The sequence below is a fragment of the Ipomoea nil genome, unplaced genomic scaffold (genome assembly GCF_001879475.1).
Source record: "Ipomoea nil cultivar Tokyo-kokei standard unplaced genomic scaffold, Asagao_1.1 scaffold1237, whole genome shotgun sequence".
Taxonomy (NCBI): domain Eukaryota; kingdom Viridiplantae; phylum Streptophyta; class Magnoliopsida; order Solanales; family Convolvulaceae; genus Ipomoea; species Ipomoea nil.
The window spans coordinates 1,621,294-1,639,670 of record NW_017617665.1 but is presented as its reverse complement, the minus strand read 5'-3'; the positions used below and the strand labels follow the sequence as shown (position 1 = coordinate 1,639,670).

Here is an 18,377-nt window from a genome sequence, read left to right as displayed (position 1 = left end):
CAAAGAGAATTGTATTACACTATTTTAAAATTTTAGAATAGAATTTTTACCCAGAATTATTGTACCAATGGGAAAGTAGAAATCAATATATTTTATTGGGAAGAGAGATTTTTTAGAAATTGGGCGGGAAAGTTAAAATTCCAGGATTTTGTTATTATATATAGTATAGATTAGATGTGCAAAAGGAATTGTATTACACTATTTTAAAATTTTAGAATAGAATTTTTACCCAGAATTATTGTACGAATGGGAAAGTATAAATCAATATATTTTATTGGGAAGAGAGATTTTTTAGGAATTGAGCGGGAAGTTAAAATTGCATGATTTTGTTATTATATATAGTATAGATAGTATAGATTAGATGTGCAAAGAGAATTGTATTACACTATTTTAAAAATTTAGAATAGAATTTTTACCTAGAATTATTGTACGAATGAGAAAGTAGAAATCAATATATTTTATTGGGAAAGAGATTTTTAGGAATTGAGCCGGAAGTTAAAATTGCAGGATTTTGTTATTATATATAGTATAGATAGAAGTACAAAGGGAATTGTATTACACTATTTAAAATTTTTAGAATAGAAGTTTTACCCAGAATTATTGTACCAATGGAAAAATAGAAATCAATATATTTTATTTCAAATTTTAGGCATTATTGTGTATTTTAGGAATTATTATTAGGAATTGCTTACTAGGAATATAAATCAATAAATATTTTGTAAGAATTAAATAACATATTGACCAAAACATTAAATGAAATTTAATTTGATGAAATAATTTAAACGTGAAGATAAATGTAATATACGGATTGTGAATTAATATACATGATGTTTCACCAACCCTTCATCACTAGCTAAGTTACTATGTAGTAATTTATTTTGTCCATCCACTTGTCTTTTGTATTCATTACTTTTTTTTTGAAAATTTTCTGCGGTGCTTCATTAGAAAAATGCTGAAATAATGTCTGGTGGGTGAGTATCCCAGTACATAGTATCAGGTTGCTGATAAGCCGTAGTGGCTAAAGCATGAGCTAAATAATTGTCCGATCTAGAAATATAATTAAAAGAACATGAGTGAAAATAAACGGCAATTTGCCTGCAGCTATCAATGGCATAGCCAACGTAAGAGCGAAACGCAGTGGTTGATGATGTAAGGTAGCGTTGTAGTGTCAAACAATCCGTGTAGATCTCAATATTCTGTTCACCTCGATCCTTTAGCCATGATAAAACTTCCTTACACGCCAAAGCCTCAGCCATAAGTGGTGACGTACAGGCCGGTAGCGGCGCGGTTAGTGCCGAGATATAGGTTCCATCTCCATCTAATAAAACGGCCCCTACAGTTGCATTCCCTGTCTCGTGTAGATATCCCGCATCGACCCTGCATCTTCTCACTGGCGGCACAGAGGATCCGGCGGCGTCGGCAGCACCGCGGCCGGCGGTGGGACTCGCCTGGGCAGCGTGGCGGTTTTCTGTCGGCAGCGTAGCAGTGGCAGTGGCAGCCACGGCTGGGCGGGACTGAGTCCATGCGGTCTTGGCTGCCGCTGCGGCTCTGAGTAGGGACCCCAGGCGTGGTAAAAACGCCTCCCAAACTGCACCATTTCGAGCTTTCCAAATATTGTATAGAATTGATGCTGCATATAACATTCCATCAGAATCTAAAATATTTAGAAGTTCCCCAAACCAAACATGAAAAATATCCGTGACAATATTGGGGATTGTAAGGTTGGATTGATCCCAAATGTTTCTTGCAAAATCACACAAGACTAATGCATGCATTGTATTCTCATGTGATATCCCACACATAGCACAATATGGGTTCACCTCCACCCTCTTTAAAAGCAAGTTCGTAGTTGTAGGCAAAATATCACAAATAGCTCTCCAGAGGAACATTTTCCACTTTGGTGGAATTTTTAGTCTCCATTACTTAGTGTACAAAAAAACTAATATTACTACCTAGTTTACTCTCACGACAACAATTTTAATTTTTACCTAACCAAACACATACTACACCTCTCTCATTATTTTTATTTTATGATAAGTAACGTTATTACTCTAAATTGTAAAACTATCTAGTCTACTCTCACAATAACAATTTTAATTTTTACCTAACCAAACACGTACTACACCTCTCACCTCTCTCATTATAAATTGTGTTGATATTATATTTTGATTTTTTTTTGAGTACTACGACTCTATTACATTGTAGTATCTGTTTGTCTATACTTTTTCAACCTATTGAAACACAAAGAGTGACCTCCCATATATGAGAGTCACTACATGCCATCAGAGCACAATGTGCTTGGCATTATATTTTGAATTATTATTAATTGAATTGTAAATTTTTTGAGAATGTTTGAAACAATATTGTTGTGAATTAATATTCATTTAGTATATTAATGTACAAATAAAACTTGTAGGTGATTAGTTTGATTCGAGGTTTGTTTATCGACGTGGACAAAACTTTGGTGAGGTAAGATCTTTATCTATTTATTTTCCTACGAACTTTTGACTTTTCCCTGTGCATTCGGTGATTGGTCACACCGTGATCTATGTTTATTTATATTTTCGGCTTTATCTTGTGTATCCGATAATTAACCACAACGTGGTCTATGTTTAAATTAGTTTTTTTTTTGAATGCTATTAAAAAATTTGTTTAGTTATTATTATATTATTATTATTTTAGATATTTGTTGAATCAATGTTAACAAAAGTTTAATTATGGTTAATATTATTTTAGATTGACTTGTTATGGATAAAAATGGGATGAATGCATCTCGGATTAGTAAGGAATATGAAGACGGAGTTAGAGAGTTTTTAGACTTTCAAAACGTCGTCTTCTGAATAATAATGAGAGGTTTTTTTGTCCTTGTAAAAAGTGTTGTAATCTAAGAAAATTAAGTGCAGATGACATATGGAGACGTTGGATATTTCTTGTTTGCGTTTCTTTATAAGGTAATAAGTTCTTTACTATTATTTGTTCATAGTATTTTTTATTTCATTTATCATAACTATTATATTAATAATATATATGATTGGTTGTATTTTTGAATAGGAGTCTTTATAACGAATTTGATTTGGCATCAAAGACCATGTATGACTTCTTAGATCCAAACTGGATTCAACCAAAATTGACAACAACGGATAGGGTATATAAATGTCACCATGCAATATGGGCAGAAACTTTGCTATTTAGCCACATATGTTTTAGAGTAAGTTTTAATTGTTTCAAATAAAAATAACTTATATATATATATAATATATTTCTATTATATATTATATTTACTTATAACTAATAAATTATTTATTTGTAGTGAACATTAGATGTTGATGGCAATTTGTCCTCTATTATATGAAATCTATTGGTTTGATTCCAATGGAGGCGAACCACGTGAAGACATTAAAGATATAGTTGAAATGTATGTTAAAACTTATATAAGTAATTAATAGTTATTATTAATAAAGTACGATGTCATAAAGCAAATTATGTATACTTATCTCTTATATTTATAGGTGTGTGAAAATGTTGAGTGGAAAGAAACCAACTCGTAAACCAAAATGGATTAAATGTTTGGTAAGTGATGAGTGTCGAATCTAACAAATAATAAATTACTTACTCTTATGAATTGCAATAGTAATGAGTAAGGTCATACCCACAGAGATTGGTTAAACTTATTTTTAACCAAAGATTTAATAAAGAATGAGATGAGAATTGAAAATTAAATAGCAACAATAAAAAGACAAACAATATGAAATATCAAATAATCAATAGCAACTAGTATCTAACTCAAGGCATAATATCAATTCAATTTTAACAAGACAAATCATTGATTTCCAAGAATAAATTATATTAACATTTAACAAGCTCTAATAACCTATCTTTCATTACTTTGTCGGTAATCAAAACAAGCTCTCTTTGATTATTTTGCCAGCTAATAAACAATCCTAAATAAGCTCTTAGGGGGCGTTTGGTTCAGGTTATATTACATAACCAAGGGAATGTGACAACATTCCCAAGCTTACCAAGCTTACATTCCTATGTTTGGTTCATATTCTCTCAGGGAATATAACATTCCCTCCATATAGGATTTTGAAGGGAATGTGATTCCCTTCATTTTCTTAGGTTATGTAAGATAACCTTGGATATTTATAAATTTTTCCATTTTAATTCTAATTATTTAAAGATATATATTTTATGTTAGCTTATTATATATATATATATATATATATATATATATATATATATATATAGATTTTGGATCTGGTGAGGTTACCTATGGCAGGCAAGGTGGTGAGGCTCGATCTTGTACGTCTATTTGGGTTGTTGGACAGATGAGATGGATGCTGCATTATGGGCACGTGCGTGTCTTTATGTGTGTGTGGAGGGACTTTGTTGTCTTTTTAGTTGTTTCTTTATTAGGTTGTACTAATTTATTAGCAGATTTTATGGGCTTTCCATTTCAACCGTATCTTCTTCTTCTTTTCGTTTTCTTCTCCCTAACCAGTCATCTACTGTGTTTCTTTCTCCATCACCTAGCGTTACACGGCGCTCCGATTTTCTCCTCTGTTTTTGTGTTCGGCATGGCGGGGTCTTCCGACCGGCGTTCCAAGCGGCTGAGGGCGGTGTCTTCCGGCGGCGTTCCAGGTATTGCTTCTGTGTTGTTGTGTTGCTTTTTGATGTGGGTCGCGTTTCCGGGGATGGGTTTGGGTTGGGTGTTTTTTTTTTTTTTTTTTTTTTTTTTTTTTGGTTTTTGGTTTTTGTTTGCAACCGCCGTGGAGGTTCTGTGCGGGGGGGGGGGGGGGGGGGGGGGGGGGGAGGGGGGAGGGGGGGTGATGGGTTGATGGGGGCATTGTGGGGCTTCAGAGGGTGTTGGCGTTTTTTTTTTTTTTCTTTTTCTTTTTCTTTCCTGTCAGTAGTCTGTCCGGGGTATGTGCGTTATATCATGTCGGCGTGTGCATATCGTTTCCATTTTGGAATATGAGCATATGGTCGGTAGGCGTTGGGTTTGTGCGTATTTGTTTTCTTGGTGCAATGTTAGTTTTATTTCTCAGTGTATCATTTTTTGTTTTTCACTAGTTGTGTATACATGTTTTGTTTTGTTTTTTTTTTTTTTTTAATTTTTTTTTTTTGTTTTTAAAAAGGCTTTAGTTTAGACGGTGGTTAGGGTGAGGTGGGCTTGCCGTGAGACGGGTGGTGTGTGCGGTATAAGAGTGCTGTGTGCAGTTTGTAAGTATGGTCTGTGCGTTTGGCTTATTTCGTTGTTTTATACGTTTTTGGTGTTGGGGGTGGGGTGGGGGGGGGGGTGTGTATGCGTTGTAGGGTTTTGGCGTGTGCAGTACGTTGTACATGCTATTATATGTGTTCACTGCTTTTTAATTTTTAACTTTGGAAGTGTAAAATAACCATTTAGTTATGTTTGTGTTTTTTTATTGTAAAAAAATGATGCTATGCTGTAATGTTTTCAAATTAATTATGCACTGACGCAAGGGGAAGCCTGTTCAAATTTAGCTTTCTCTTTAATTAATAATTATACACGTGTCGCATTTTGATCCCTTCAAATTTGAAAATTTAAGAAAACAAGTTTGCGTTGCGTTATGAAGGTTTTTATAGATTGGTTTTTTTTTTTTCTTTTTTTTTTCTTTTTTCGTACGTAAAGCTATTTTGGTTGGTGAATTTTAATTATAAATGTTGGTGTGTTGTTATTTTATATATTTATGGTGTGCTTTTCGTTGTTATGGCTTGTGCGATTGTGGTTTATATTATTATTATTATTAGTATTATTATTATTTTTTTTATTATTGTTATTTGTAAATATATTATTGTCCATGGACTACCTATGAAAGCTGTTTATTTTATTAATGTGTTATAAAGCATACCGTTTCATGTTCATGTTCTGTGTTTATTTTTATTTGCTACCTATGAAAGCTGTTTACTTATTCCTGTGTTATAAAGCATACCAGTTAATGGGGGTCTGTTTTAGTTAGTATGTGCATATAACGATCCCGGTTTGTGCAGTTGGGAATTATTGGGGGCCTGTTTTAGTTAGTATTATGCACTTCGTTTTTTCCTTTTGTGCAGTTTGGTCTTTTGGTCTGTACAGGTGGGTATTAGTTACTTGTTATTTTTTTTGCATGTGAATACATATTTATTTTGTGTTGCCTTGCCTTATTGTTCGTGTGTTTGGTTTCTTTTTTATTCTTTATGTCTGTTGCATTATCTTTGTTTCGTTGTTTTCATTGTAGCAGACGATTCTGATGTGTTTGTATCCCCGCCTGGTGCTGGTTCGACTGTTGTGCAAGTAGGTCAACAAGTTCCCCCCCCCCCCCCCCCCCCCCCCCCCCCCCCCAATTGTGATTTCACTACCTGCTCAAGTTCACCAACCTTGTGGAGGGGTGCAAATTGGCTGTGCACTGCACTAATATCCATTCTGCAATCTTTTTCTGGTTCCTTTTCACCGGTTGGCTATGCACTGCACTCACCTGTAACATATGTTTCGTATCCAGACAAACAACAAATCATGTAATTATGTTACGCTACAGTTGTTGAAATGCATGTTACTTTCATCAACTTTAATTTGCATAAATAATTTTTAGCAATTATAAAGTCAGTCGTTACTAATTGCTTAGTCGTAACATGCACGTGCTCACAAACTCAGTTGCCCAGCGTAAAGTCCTAACTTGCACATGGAAAAAACCTAGCATGCATGTTGTTACTTTCATCAACTTTAATTTGCATAAATAATTTGTAGCAATTACAAACTCAGTCGGGCCTGGAGGGGATGCGGGGGTTATAATCCCGTCTCTCAATACGCGTGGATCGCCCAAGCATTTGGTGTCTCAGTTTAAACACGACATGACATCATTAAATCATCACACTCATTTATCTTCCTTTGGGTTATTCATGCGTCTTTTTAAAAACAAAATCTCCAGACAAACATCAAATCATGTACATATGTTACGATACAATAGTTGAAATGCATGCTGTAACTTTCATGAACTTTAATTTCCCTAAATAATATGTGGCAACTACAAGGTCAGTCGTTAATAATTGCTAAGTCGTAACTTTCACAGGCTCACAAACTCAGTTGCACAGCCTGACGTTCTAACTTGCACATGGTAATAAACTAGTATGCACAGGCTCACAAACTCAGTTGCACAGCCTGAAGTTCTAACTTGCACATAGTAATAAACCAGCATGCACTGGCTGAAAATATAACGCTAATAGCCTTTTTGTGTCTTACTTGCTTAAGCTAAGTAATTCACTTGCAAAGGCTAGCCCTCAAACTTGCACAAGCATCAACCTAACTTGCATATTCAAATACAAAACTCCACCATGTTTTTCCCACCAATTTCTTGTTACCTAACCACATATCATATAAAAACACAATGTCTGATTGCCTATTCAACTTTTTTACCACTCAGTTGCACAACCTAAAGTTCTAACTCGCACATGGATAAAAACTAGCCTTCACAGGCTGAGAATATAATGCTAATAGCCTTTTGTGTCTTACTTGCTTAGGCTAAGCTAGCCATTCACTCGCAAAGGCTACCTCTCAAACTTGCACAAGCATCACCCTAACTTGCATATTCTAATACAAAACTCCACCATGTTTTTTCCCCCAATGTCTCGTTACCTAACCACATATCATATCAAAACACAATGTCTGATTGCCTATTCAACTTTTTGAAACTCGTGCGTTACATACTATACGTAATGTGACTTGTCTTAACCTCCTTCCTCATGCGCTAATTAGACACATGTGAAATTAAATGCACAGACTTCGGGTTTGCACCGCACAAACTTAATATATTATATGCACAGACATATGAAAAGCCAAAAAACAGTACTAAGACGGTCGCACATACCTATAACCGTTTGCCCCATCACTGTGGCCTTGAGAAACCACCTTGCACTGAGTTCCTGATTACGTATGCTTTCATTCAACTCTCACAATAATAATACTAATTTGTTGCCATTAATATATAATTCAATCCCATAATCAATTGATACTTTGCATGGAATTTATTCCAATTTATTTTTAACCATAAATAGCTCCAATATTACAATTACTTATTCACCCTTAGCTTATGCATAGACTACTACCTTAAATGCATAACAAATTTCTTTCAATCTCACCCCTTTATATGTAATGATTTAATGGATGAGATGAGGCCTCATGATCTCATCCATCTAGGTGACCTCATGGGATCCGGAGCATATATATATATATATATATATATATATATATATATATATATATATATATATATATATATATATATATATATATATATATATATATATATATACAAAAGCAGGTTTTGGATCTAAATTGATAATGAAATATAATATTTTTTAAAAAATACATACATACGACGTCGGTTAAGTGTATAACCGACGTCGTATGTATTTATTTATTAAAAAAAATTAACTTACCACGTCGGTTTATTTTTTTATTAAAAAGCGACGTGGTATAGTATTCTAAAAATTAAAAAATAAAAATAAAAACTAATATACAACGTCGGTTAATAATTGACGTTGTAAATTTATTTTTATAAAAAATAAAACTATACGACGTCGGTTATATATATATAAAAAAAAACAGACATCGTATAGTTTTATTTAAAAAAAATGTACATAACCGACGTCGTAGGTGATTTTTTAATAAATTAAAAAAATACTTTTCGATGTTGGTTTCTATTTAACCGACGTTGTATGTGTACTATACAACGTTTCTTTTTAACCGCCGTTAAAGGGTCCAAATAACCGACGTTAAAAGTCATTTCTGCACTAGTGCATGCTCCTTCCCCTTGGCCAGTTTGGGCTGGGACACAACGTGTAGCTTTGTAATAATAATAATATTAATAACAACAACAACAACAATAATAATTAAAAAATTGAATGAAAAAGAAGAGGAAGAAGAAGAAGCAAAGATGAATAATGAGAAGAAAAAAAGTTAGTTGTGGCAGAAATTCAAACTTTTAATCACTTTTTATTGGTGGTGGAAAATATCGAGACAATTTTCTTATTTTTTAAAGTGGTTAGAAATTTTTTTTAGTAATAACAATTACCTTGATGCCCATGTTAAAGACTACTGTCACAAAATTACCTTAATGTCCATGATGCATTAATTAATAAACCAAGTATTTAATTATTCAAAAAATTGTAGCCTGTAGATCAATCCAAAAAGACATTTTAGATTAGTCCACACTTCCTCACCTAATGATAGATCCTCATGGGATCCGGGACCTATATATATATATGAGATTAAATGCGGTAATAAGCTTTAGGTGTGGAGATGGGGTTTAATTTCAGCCATTGATCGAATCAAAACAATCCATATTGAACATAGATTATATTAACAAAACATAGTGGCAATTTTTTATTTTATGCATCTAGGTCAAATTTAAGGTGCGTAGTTTTCTTTCTTAAGGTACGTGTTTTTGAAGGTGCATGGTTTTTTTGCTCAAGTTGCATGGTTTCTGTGCTGTATGCTTAAGGTGCGTTGGTTGTTGAAACATAATGTGCGTCGGTCCAAAGCTTTAAGTGCGTGATTTTCCTTCTTAAGGTGCGTGGTCTGTGTGCTTAAGTGCGTCAGTTGTTGAAACTTAAGGTGCGTCGGCCTAAAATTTTAGGTGCGTTGTTTTCCTTCTTAAGGTGCATGATTTTCCTTCTTAAGATGTGTCATTTCTATAGTTTGTTTCTTTAATTGAAGACGTGCCTTTAAAAAAAAATTTCATTGATTTGAACCGTTGATTTAGATTTGATCAACGATTCAGATGTAACCGCATCTTCATATATACCCGGAACCTTCTTCGCATCTGATTTCGACCCTATATATATATATATATATATATATATATATATATATATATATATATATATATATATATATATATATATATATATATAATTCAACTTGCTTCCCAAATCATGAGTCCGACATGTATATGTAAGCTAAACAATGGGCGGCGATTTAGATATGGTTAAAAAGCAAGAAATTGTGTCATGGAGTGGTTATGACTTGGTAGGTTTTGATCAATTCAAAAAGTAATACTGTAGACTATATATAACGTTTTCTGGGTTTTAATTGGCCTTGAAATCTAATCTATTCAGATCTGATATCAGCATTTGTACTAAGTCAACTCCATTCATGAGCTTCACAATGTTTGGATAAACTATAGTTATCTTTTGTAGAAAATGTAGTTTGGAATATGTAGGTGTTGATCACACGCTTTCAAAAAGGTGTTGATCACACTATGATAGAGGGTACATTGGTCATTTCATTACTAAACAAAGTATAAAATAGGCACGGTAAAACTTAAGTGCATGTAAGACAGTGCCATTTATATCATGGATAAGGTACACATAACATTATGGACAATGGATTGAAATAACGAGTAACAGAACTCATACTCATTAGGTATAGAATTTTTATTTTTATTTTTATTTTTATTTATTTTTTTTTTATGAAAATAGAGAATCTAATTCATTAATCATAGACCGAAACGTTTACAATAAAGATCTACAGAATGGTAAAACATTCCTTACAGTCAGACATAGAAACAACTTCCCGCTACAGAAAACTTGATTGGCAGACTGTTTCACAAATTTAAAGCTGAATTCTTTAGAGAAACTTAAAGCTTCTTTAATGATTTGGTCAAACGTACACAAGACTGACACTGGTTGAATAGTCTTGCATACCACCTGAATATCTATTTTCATTCTGTTATTAATTGATCTAACAATATCTCCATCGGGCTGAACTTCATATCATAGTTCAGAGGAGTCTCTTTTTAATTATCATGTTTGTCACCCAGGATGAGATTCACATACGCCATGACCAGTTTTATCGTTTTCACGCTTTATGAAAATACAAAAATCACAAGACAAACACAGCTGCATAGTATTATGGATCCAGCTGTATTAAAAAGACAAGGTGCAGAATTCATACTTGTAAGGTATAAAATTTCATAACACAAGACACAAAAAATCATAACACAAGATACATATACATTTAAGGGTTTAATTGAAACATTTTTTTAGTTCGAGAGTCTAATTACATTTTGACATATAGTTGAAACTTGGATGGCTTATTTGATCATTATCCCAAAAAGTATCACAAAATAAAATTACACACATGCACACAATTTGTTTGAAAATTGCAAGTTGTTTATTTGAAAGGAGTTATTTGTTAATCTTGATATTAGAGATTTAGAGGTTCAAATTTTGAATTATATTAAATTAAGATTTTTAAATGTATATTTATTATTATATATAGAATGGACGAATGGGTTGGCCCACCACCTAGCGGGTTATGTTACATATTCTATAATCCGTTCAAAAATGGCCCAGCTTGGGCAAATTATTGTGACTATGGTCCACACAGTGTTATGTAGAGCATAACAAAATGTACATTTTTAATATACAAAATGTACATTATTCTTGTACTGAATATACATTATACAATATAATGTATGCTCAATACAAAAATAATGTACATTCCCTGAATACAATATACAAAATATAGTCAACACAATAATGATTGCCCAGCTCGCCCCACTTTCTCTCTCGCTAGTGATGGGCCGACTCGTATAAGTTTTCATGAGCCATTTTGACATCTCTAGTTAATAGGTCAGATTGAGAAACGCATCTAAGATAATATTTGTACTAGATCTAAGACACCGGCCTATGTCGTAATGGTACTTTAAAAGTGGGTTAACGTGACACTATAAAATGAAACGATGACTATTTATTCAATCAAATACATAATAGTATCAACGAACAATACATCAAAATGCACCACCCTAACACATAATCCACAAATCTCTCAACTCATCATCAGTCATCTATCACAACACTGCCAACAAAACTGGCAAAATTATTAGGCCGGAAAAAAAAGTTGCACTAGTGGCGGCAGACGGTGGCGGCGGAGGTGGGGGAGGAGACGAATTATTAGAGCCCGGAGAAGGGCTGGTTCCCGGCGGCGGCGGTGGCGATCCGTTATTATTATTAGTGGAACCAACGTTGACCGTCAGCTTTTGACCCTGGGAGCAATGGACTGTGCAAAAGAAGTAGTGGACGCCGGTAGAATTTAGTGGAATACTTGCCGGGCTGTTATTTTGGATGTTTGCATTTGCGGCGTTGCATGAGTCATAATCGTTCTTGTTGTTCACTGTAGCCACCGTGTGTAGTCCGGTGTTGAAATTGAATACTGCAAAAAAAAATGGTCGGAATTTTGCATATATTGTTAGAATTTTATATATTATCTATCCACACAAAATGAAAATAGTATCAGACATAATTATGTATAATATATCTTGTTATGAGGGAATCTATTGACACTCGTTTTGATAGCACAATTAGCATCAAATACAAAATAGTACTTCATCTGTCCTATTTTATCAGTCCTACCTTGATGGGTCAAACCAACTATTTTCTTTAGTATTTTTACTTTTTTAAATTTGATTTTTTAATGTTTAATTTAATAGTACTTTTAATTTAGTTTTTAAATATATAAATTTTTGTATACTAATATTAAATTTAATATTATAAAAAATTAAATTAAGAATTAATTCAATCAAGCTTCATTAATCAAACTAGACACATAAAATGAGACGGAAAAATGAGTACTAAGCAAAGAGTTTTTTGACTTTTCATGTAGAGTATAAAATTACAATGATTATATTATCATATATAAATATTTAGGCAATGACTAGTAGCTTCCCTTTTGGTGAATTAATTGTTTATTATCCCAAACATATTGTTGTTTATTTTATTTTATTTTTTCATTTCTTTGGGTGGCACTCGAGCAACAAAATCATGGAACTCCATATAAGCTATAGACAATTACACACACACATACATGTTAATCAAACATGAATTTGAGACAAACCACAATAGATCAAGTTTCCATCACTCGAGAAATGAAGACTGCAATTTTTATTTTAAAAAAAATTGAGAATATATTTTGCAAATATCGAAAGATAAGGGCTAAAATTACTAAAACTGCATAATTGTAGGACTGGAGACCACATTTTTTTCATTTAAAAATGGTATAACTGACTACAAAATAACATAAAAAATTTCACCTAATTTTTCACTTTAAAGATACTAAAATTGTAATTGTACGTAAATTGGATGTTCACAATTAATAAAACGTACAGCTAGCATGTTGTATGTATATGTCGGGACACTGATCAGATTGTAAGTATATAACGTGACAATGATAACGATATGATGTGTTTACATACCTAGAATATCTCCGGTGACAAACTGGTGCTGGTTGGCCCAAGCAGTGTAAGTAGAATCTCCATTAGAAGGTGTATTCCAGCCAGAACTATCCCCAACTGTGTATGATGTTGCATCTACATTACTTACAGCTGACAGAAACACTGTCATCACCACCAATAGTTCCATCATTTTAGCCATTATTTTTCAATGGTGTTCAAAAGGTTCAGGTCACCCCTGGGCTGTATTGTGGATGAGAAGATGATGAGGAAAGTGGTGAGGTCTGGAAATGGCTGATGGTTTTGCAGTCATATAAATAGATGAAAAGAAATTGAAGAGTCTCATGGAGTAGTTGGAACTTCCTTGTCAATTAGGCTAAAGTAGTGTAGGATTACTTGAAAAAAAGTTGTGTTTTTTTTGGGGGTTAGGTTGATTATGTTTGAGATCATGGACTGCAGTTTTTATATATGAATTAAAAGATGAGGTATCTCAATATATCACGTCAAATTATATTTTTAGTGTATTTTTATGTTCTACCCATGACTATTTGTGATGAATTGTGACCAAACCAATTTGGTTGATTCCTTATCATGTTTTAACCATCCATTATGTTTTTTATTAGAATCTGAATAATAGATACCAATGAAAGAAAACATTAACTATGCAATGACCGTTTTACCCTCGTCAAAAAACAATTCCAACCCAATTACGCTTTTCCGGTGAAAATTGGCCGGTTATTTGACCGGTAGAGCCAAATATGCTAACAATTGCATAGTTAAAGGACTAAGTTAAGAGTTTTGAAAGTCAAGTACTCAAATTACCAACACTCAAATAGTCACAGGACCAAAAGTGCAATTTGTTCTTATTTTAAGAGAAAATTTCAATTTTGGTCATATGACTATAGAGGTCTTGTTAATTTTAGTCCCTGACTTTTAAAAGTGTCAATTTAGTACCTTAACTATGCAATTTTTGTCAATTTTGGTCACTCCGGTCAAATTTCGCCGGAAAATTTTAATAATTAAAATAATGAGGATATTTTGATAATTTCACGTCTCTTTTCTCATCTACGGCGAATCCATCCCTTTCTCTCCCGTTTCCGGCGTTCTTTCTCCCTGTAAACCCTATCTTTAATATCATCAAGCATCATTTCCCCATCATCTTAGTTCATTACATTCACCAGAAACGGAAGAGGAAGGGATGGACTCGCCTAGGAAGAAGAAAAGAGACGTGAAATGATCAAAATACCCTCATTATTTTAACAATTAAAATTTTCCGACGGAATTTGCCAGCAATTTGGCCGGAGTGACCAAAATTTACAAAAATTGCATAGTTAAGGTACCAAATTGACACTTTTAAAAGTCAGGGACTGAAATTAACAAGACTCCTATAGTCATAGGACCAAAATTGAAATTTCCTACTTAATTTTTTTGTGTGTAAATGTTTAATAGTAATTTTGATGTAGTTTCTAAATATATAATTTCTATATACTAATACTAAACGTAATATTATGAAAAATTGAATTAAAAATAACTTTAGTCGAGTCTCGTTAATCGAATCAGACAAACAAAACGAGACGGGGGAGTATTAAGTATTTCAAGATATCACACCAAATTATATATCTTCTAGTGTATTTTCATGTTCTACTCATGAGTCATGACTATTCGTGACTTGACCAATTTAGCTAATTCTTTATTACGTTTTAACCATTCTGTTTCATATTAGAGTGTCAATTATTAAGTGATTTGAATAAAAATATACACAAATAAAAGAAAAAAATTAAGCATCTCAAAATATCACATCAGATTATATATCTTCTCGTATATTTTCATGTTTTACTCATCATGGCTATTTGTGACTTGGCAAATTTGGTTGATTCCTTATCACATTTTAACTCTTCTGTTTTTTATATATTAAGGTGTTAAATTGCTTTAAAAAAAAAGTGTTAAATTAATCGGTGATTCCAATAAAAAAATATGAACAAAATATTAGATTATAATTGGAAAATGCGTGGCATCCTAGGATACCTAACCAATGTTTCTTTTTCCTAATATAGTCATAAATAATTGTCAAACATAGACAGCAAGAGTGGAAAACAAACAAAAAATATATAGAAAAGAAAGATGGACTAACTAAAACATGTTGTTTCTTGTGTAGAATGATAACTTAGTTGAAGATGAAAAGTTTCCCCAGTTAATGTATATTGGCTTAGGCTTATCCACCCAACAACCCCACCTTCCTTCAAACAATTCAACAACTCATCCTTTATGTAATAATCCGCAAATTCCGTATGCAATAGAGATAAACTGTATTAAAAAAAAATCTTGCGTAACAAATTGAACTAAAAAGATGCTGACAAAAAATTAAACACATGACTTTTAGGTACGAGAATCATCTAAACAGTATATATTATTAATACAACAATTTTATACCGATGATACTAAACAAAATAAAATAAAAGGACTAACAAATGTATAGTCTGAAGCAGTATTGTAAACATCAGGCTAGGCAGTCACAAAGGCGTTAGGAGCCCTTAGGCCGCCGAGGCAATTTTAGGCCTAGGCGGTTTTTAGTTGGCTGACCGAGTCGACCGAATTAAGTGCTTAACTCAATCAAGTCGGGCACATGTACCTAACTCGACCGAGTTGGTGCCCAAGTTGGTCGAGTGGTTTTATTTTGCCTGCTAGGCTACTCCTCTTTTATTTTTCTCCAGTCATGTACTCAACTAACCATCTAACATATGCAGTTGACTAGTTCGGGGGATTAGAGCCGTCGAAACGGTCTCGCGAGGCGGGACGGGCCAAAACACACCAAAGCTCGTCCTCGTTGCGGGACGGGCTAGAAAGCCCGCCTCTTAGCGGGCTTGGAATGTGGCCGGCCTGCCCCGCCATGCCAAAGCCCGCTGGCGGGGCGGGTTAGCCCGCCAATCAATTTTTTCACTGTGTTAATTTAAAAAAAAAATCATTGTACAATATCCTTAAAAAAAAAAAAAAGAATCACTGTATAGACGTACAGTAACACTACCTAGTATTGTATTCCTATAAATCTATAATCCTATAAGTTATAACACACTAACACAATTACACAAACCAAAATAATATATATTAAATACTAAATATATATACAAAATATATATGTATTAGCAGGTCGCGGGCTAAACCCATGACCCGCCTAACCCGCCCCGCCTGGACCCGTGACCCAGGCGGGATGGGCTAAAATGCCCGCCTCCTGGCGGATCAAAATTTGAAGAACCCGTCCCCTACCTACGGCGGTACGGGACGGGTAGATCCGGCAGGTAAAACCCATTTTTGACGGCTCTACGGGGGATTATAAAAATCTAACAACTCCTAGCGCTAAGTGATAAAAGTGAAGAGGATATATTTAATCAGCCGCCTAGGCACCGCCTTGGTATTCTAGGCGCTAGGCGCCCCCGAACTTCTAACTAGCACCTAGTGCCTAGCGCCTTCTGCAACATTGGTCTGAAAATTGAATTTGATATAAATTAAAACTCATTGACTTTATTTATTTATTTATTTATTTATTTACTAGTGTATATAACTACGTACAAAATAGAAAGTTCTATTATGAATCTTTATACAACATTTATAGATTATAAGCTGAATATTCATTAAAATATTTTGTTGGATCGACCATGCTGGGAATCAATTGTTTTGAATATTGATATGTTTGAATTATGACTTTGATTAATATAATTTATCGTATATTATATTGTCAATAATGTTTGTAGCAAATATTAATTATTTGATGATTCGGAATGACCTACTAATTGCTAAAATAATTTTTAGTAAGCCCTTCTAAAAGAGGTGACCGAGTAAGTGAAATATGATTCACATATTAAAAAAATGTGTTGATTTAAAAAATAATAATATTAGAATCTTTATTACTGACATTTTTTTAAAGTTTCATTTTCCGATCAAAAAGAATTTCTTCAAATATCATTTCTGACAATGATTCTGAAAAAAAGCCATTTTAATCAAATCAAATAGGTTAGAAATGATCGAATCTGTCATACAAGATTTCCTTGGTAGAATTTACTTATTCAGTATAGTTTATGAATTATTATACAAAAGTGAGATTTATCCAATGCATACTCGTAGAAGGATTTCACTTGTCATAAAAAAAAAAGTTTTAAAAAATAGTTGAATAACATATAACAAAAATGTCACAAACTTTTAAAAAATAGAGTAAAATGTATTTAAAAAAAAAAAACTTTTTATATTATTAAAAATTATTTAGTTGCCAACGACACCATGCCATGCTTTCACTTATTTATTTTTAACAATGAACATGTACGCCATATCTTTGACTTTTTTATCCAAACAAAAAGAAGAGTTTTTATTTATCTATTTATTTATTTATTTTTGTGAATGAAGAAGGAGAGGCAGAGTTTCGAGTTAGCAGATTCTCCGAGTGACAGTCTCACCGCGTTCGCCAACAAAGTGTTACTAAGTCAATCGGAAGTCTTCTAAGAAAGTAGTTCCCCAATCTCCAGCATGTCCCATGTTGGTTAAGAAATCGGCACATTTGTTTCATTATCTAAAAACATGCATGACTCTAAGATGTGAGAACTTTGCAGCCAAAAACTTATAGTGTCGGATTAAGGAGGCACACTCTTCATCACCAATCCACTTATCTGACAAGACTTCCACCACAGCTTTGGAATCCACAATAATGTTCTCCAACCCCTTCTCATGAAACAACAAAAAGAAGAGTACAATATATCCAAATTAAAATTTAAATTTCACCCATATTTTCAAAAACACATCATCATATTTTATGATGAGTTCTACTATGGGGATTCTTAAATTCTACTCCATGAATTATACTTCCTAATGTGGCAAGCATGGATAGGACATTTTCATCTTATGATCCAGAAAGAGTTATCTATATCTAAGATTTGTTAGGAGTAAAAGTAATATTTTCCTTTTTACCAATTTTCAATTGTTACAATGGCCCTGTTTGGTAAAATGGCTGTTAGCTAATTGTGTTAAATAGAGAGTATAAATAGTTGATAAATTAGCTGATAATAGAAAAGTGTTTGGTAAATTAACTGTTAGGTGATAGCTGTTTGGTATAATTTCTTTTCTCAAAAAGCTAATTGAAAAAGTTGTTTGGAGTAGCTTTTTGAATTG

At 33.2% G+C, this 18,377-nt stretch overlaps 1 protein-coding gene across 1 annotated transcript; it reads right to left on the bottom strand.

Annotated features, from left to right (window-relative positions):
- Nucleotides 1–11,842: 11,842 nt before the first annotated feature.
- Nucleotides 11,843–13,531, bottom strand: LOC109184019 (cucumber peeling cupredoxin-like). Its single transcript, XM_019334052.1, has 2 exons — nucleotides 13,251–13,531; nucleotides 11,843–12,211 (listed from the first exon to the last, which is right to left on the bottom strand). Exons 1-2 carry the CDS (start codon nucleotides 13,426–13,428, stop codon nucleotides 11,850–11,852), a joined length of 540 nt encoding a protein of 179 aa, XP_019189597.1. The 5' UTR covers nucleotides 13,429–13,531; the 3' UTR covers nucleotides 11,843–11,849.
- Between the last annotated feature and the right edge of the window lie 4,846 nt (nucleotides 13,532–18,377).

Excerpts from the sequence above, each read along its gene's own strand:
- LOC109184019 (XM_019334052.1), bottom strand. The coding sequence starts at position 13,428 with ATGGCTAAAATGATGGAACTATTGGTGGTGATGACAGTGTTTCTGTCA. Across the intron at positions 12,212-13,250 it reads TGTCACCGGAGATATTCTAG|TATTCAATTTCAACACCGGA; the intron begins GTATGTAAACAC and ends TTTTTTTTGCAG.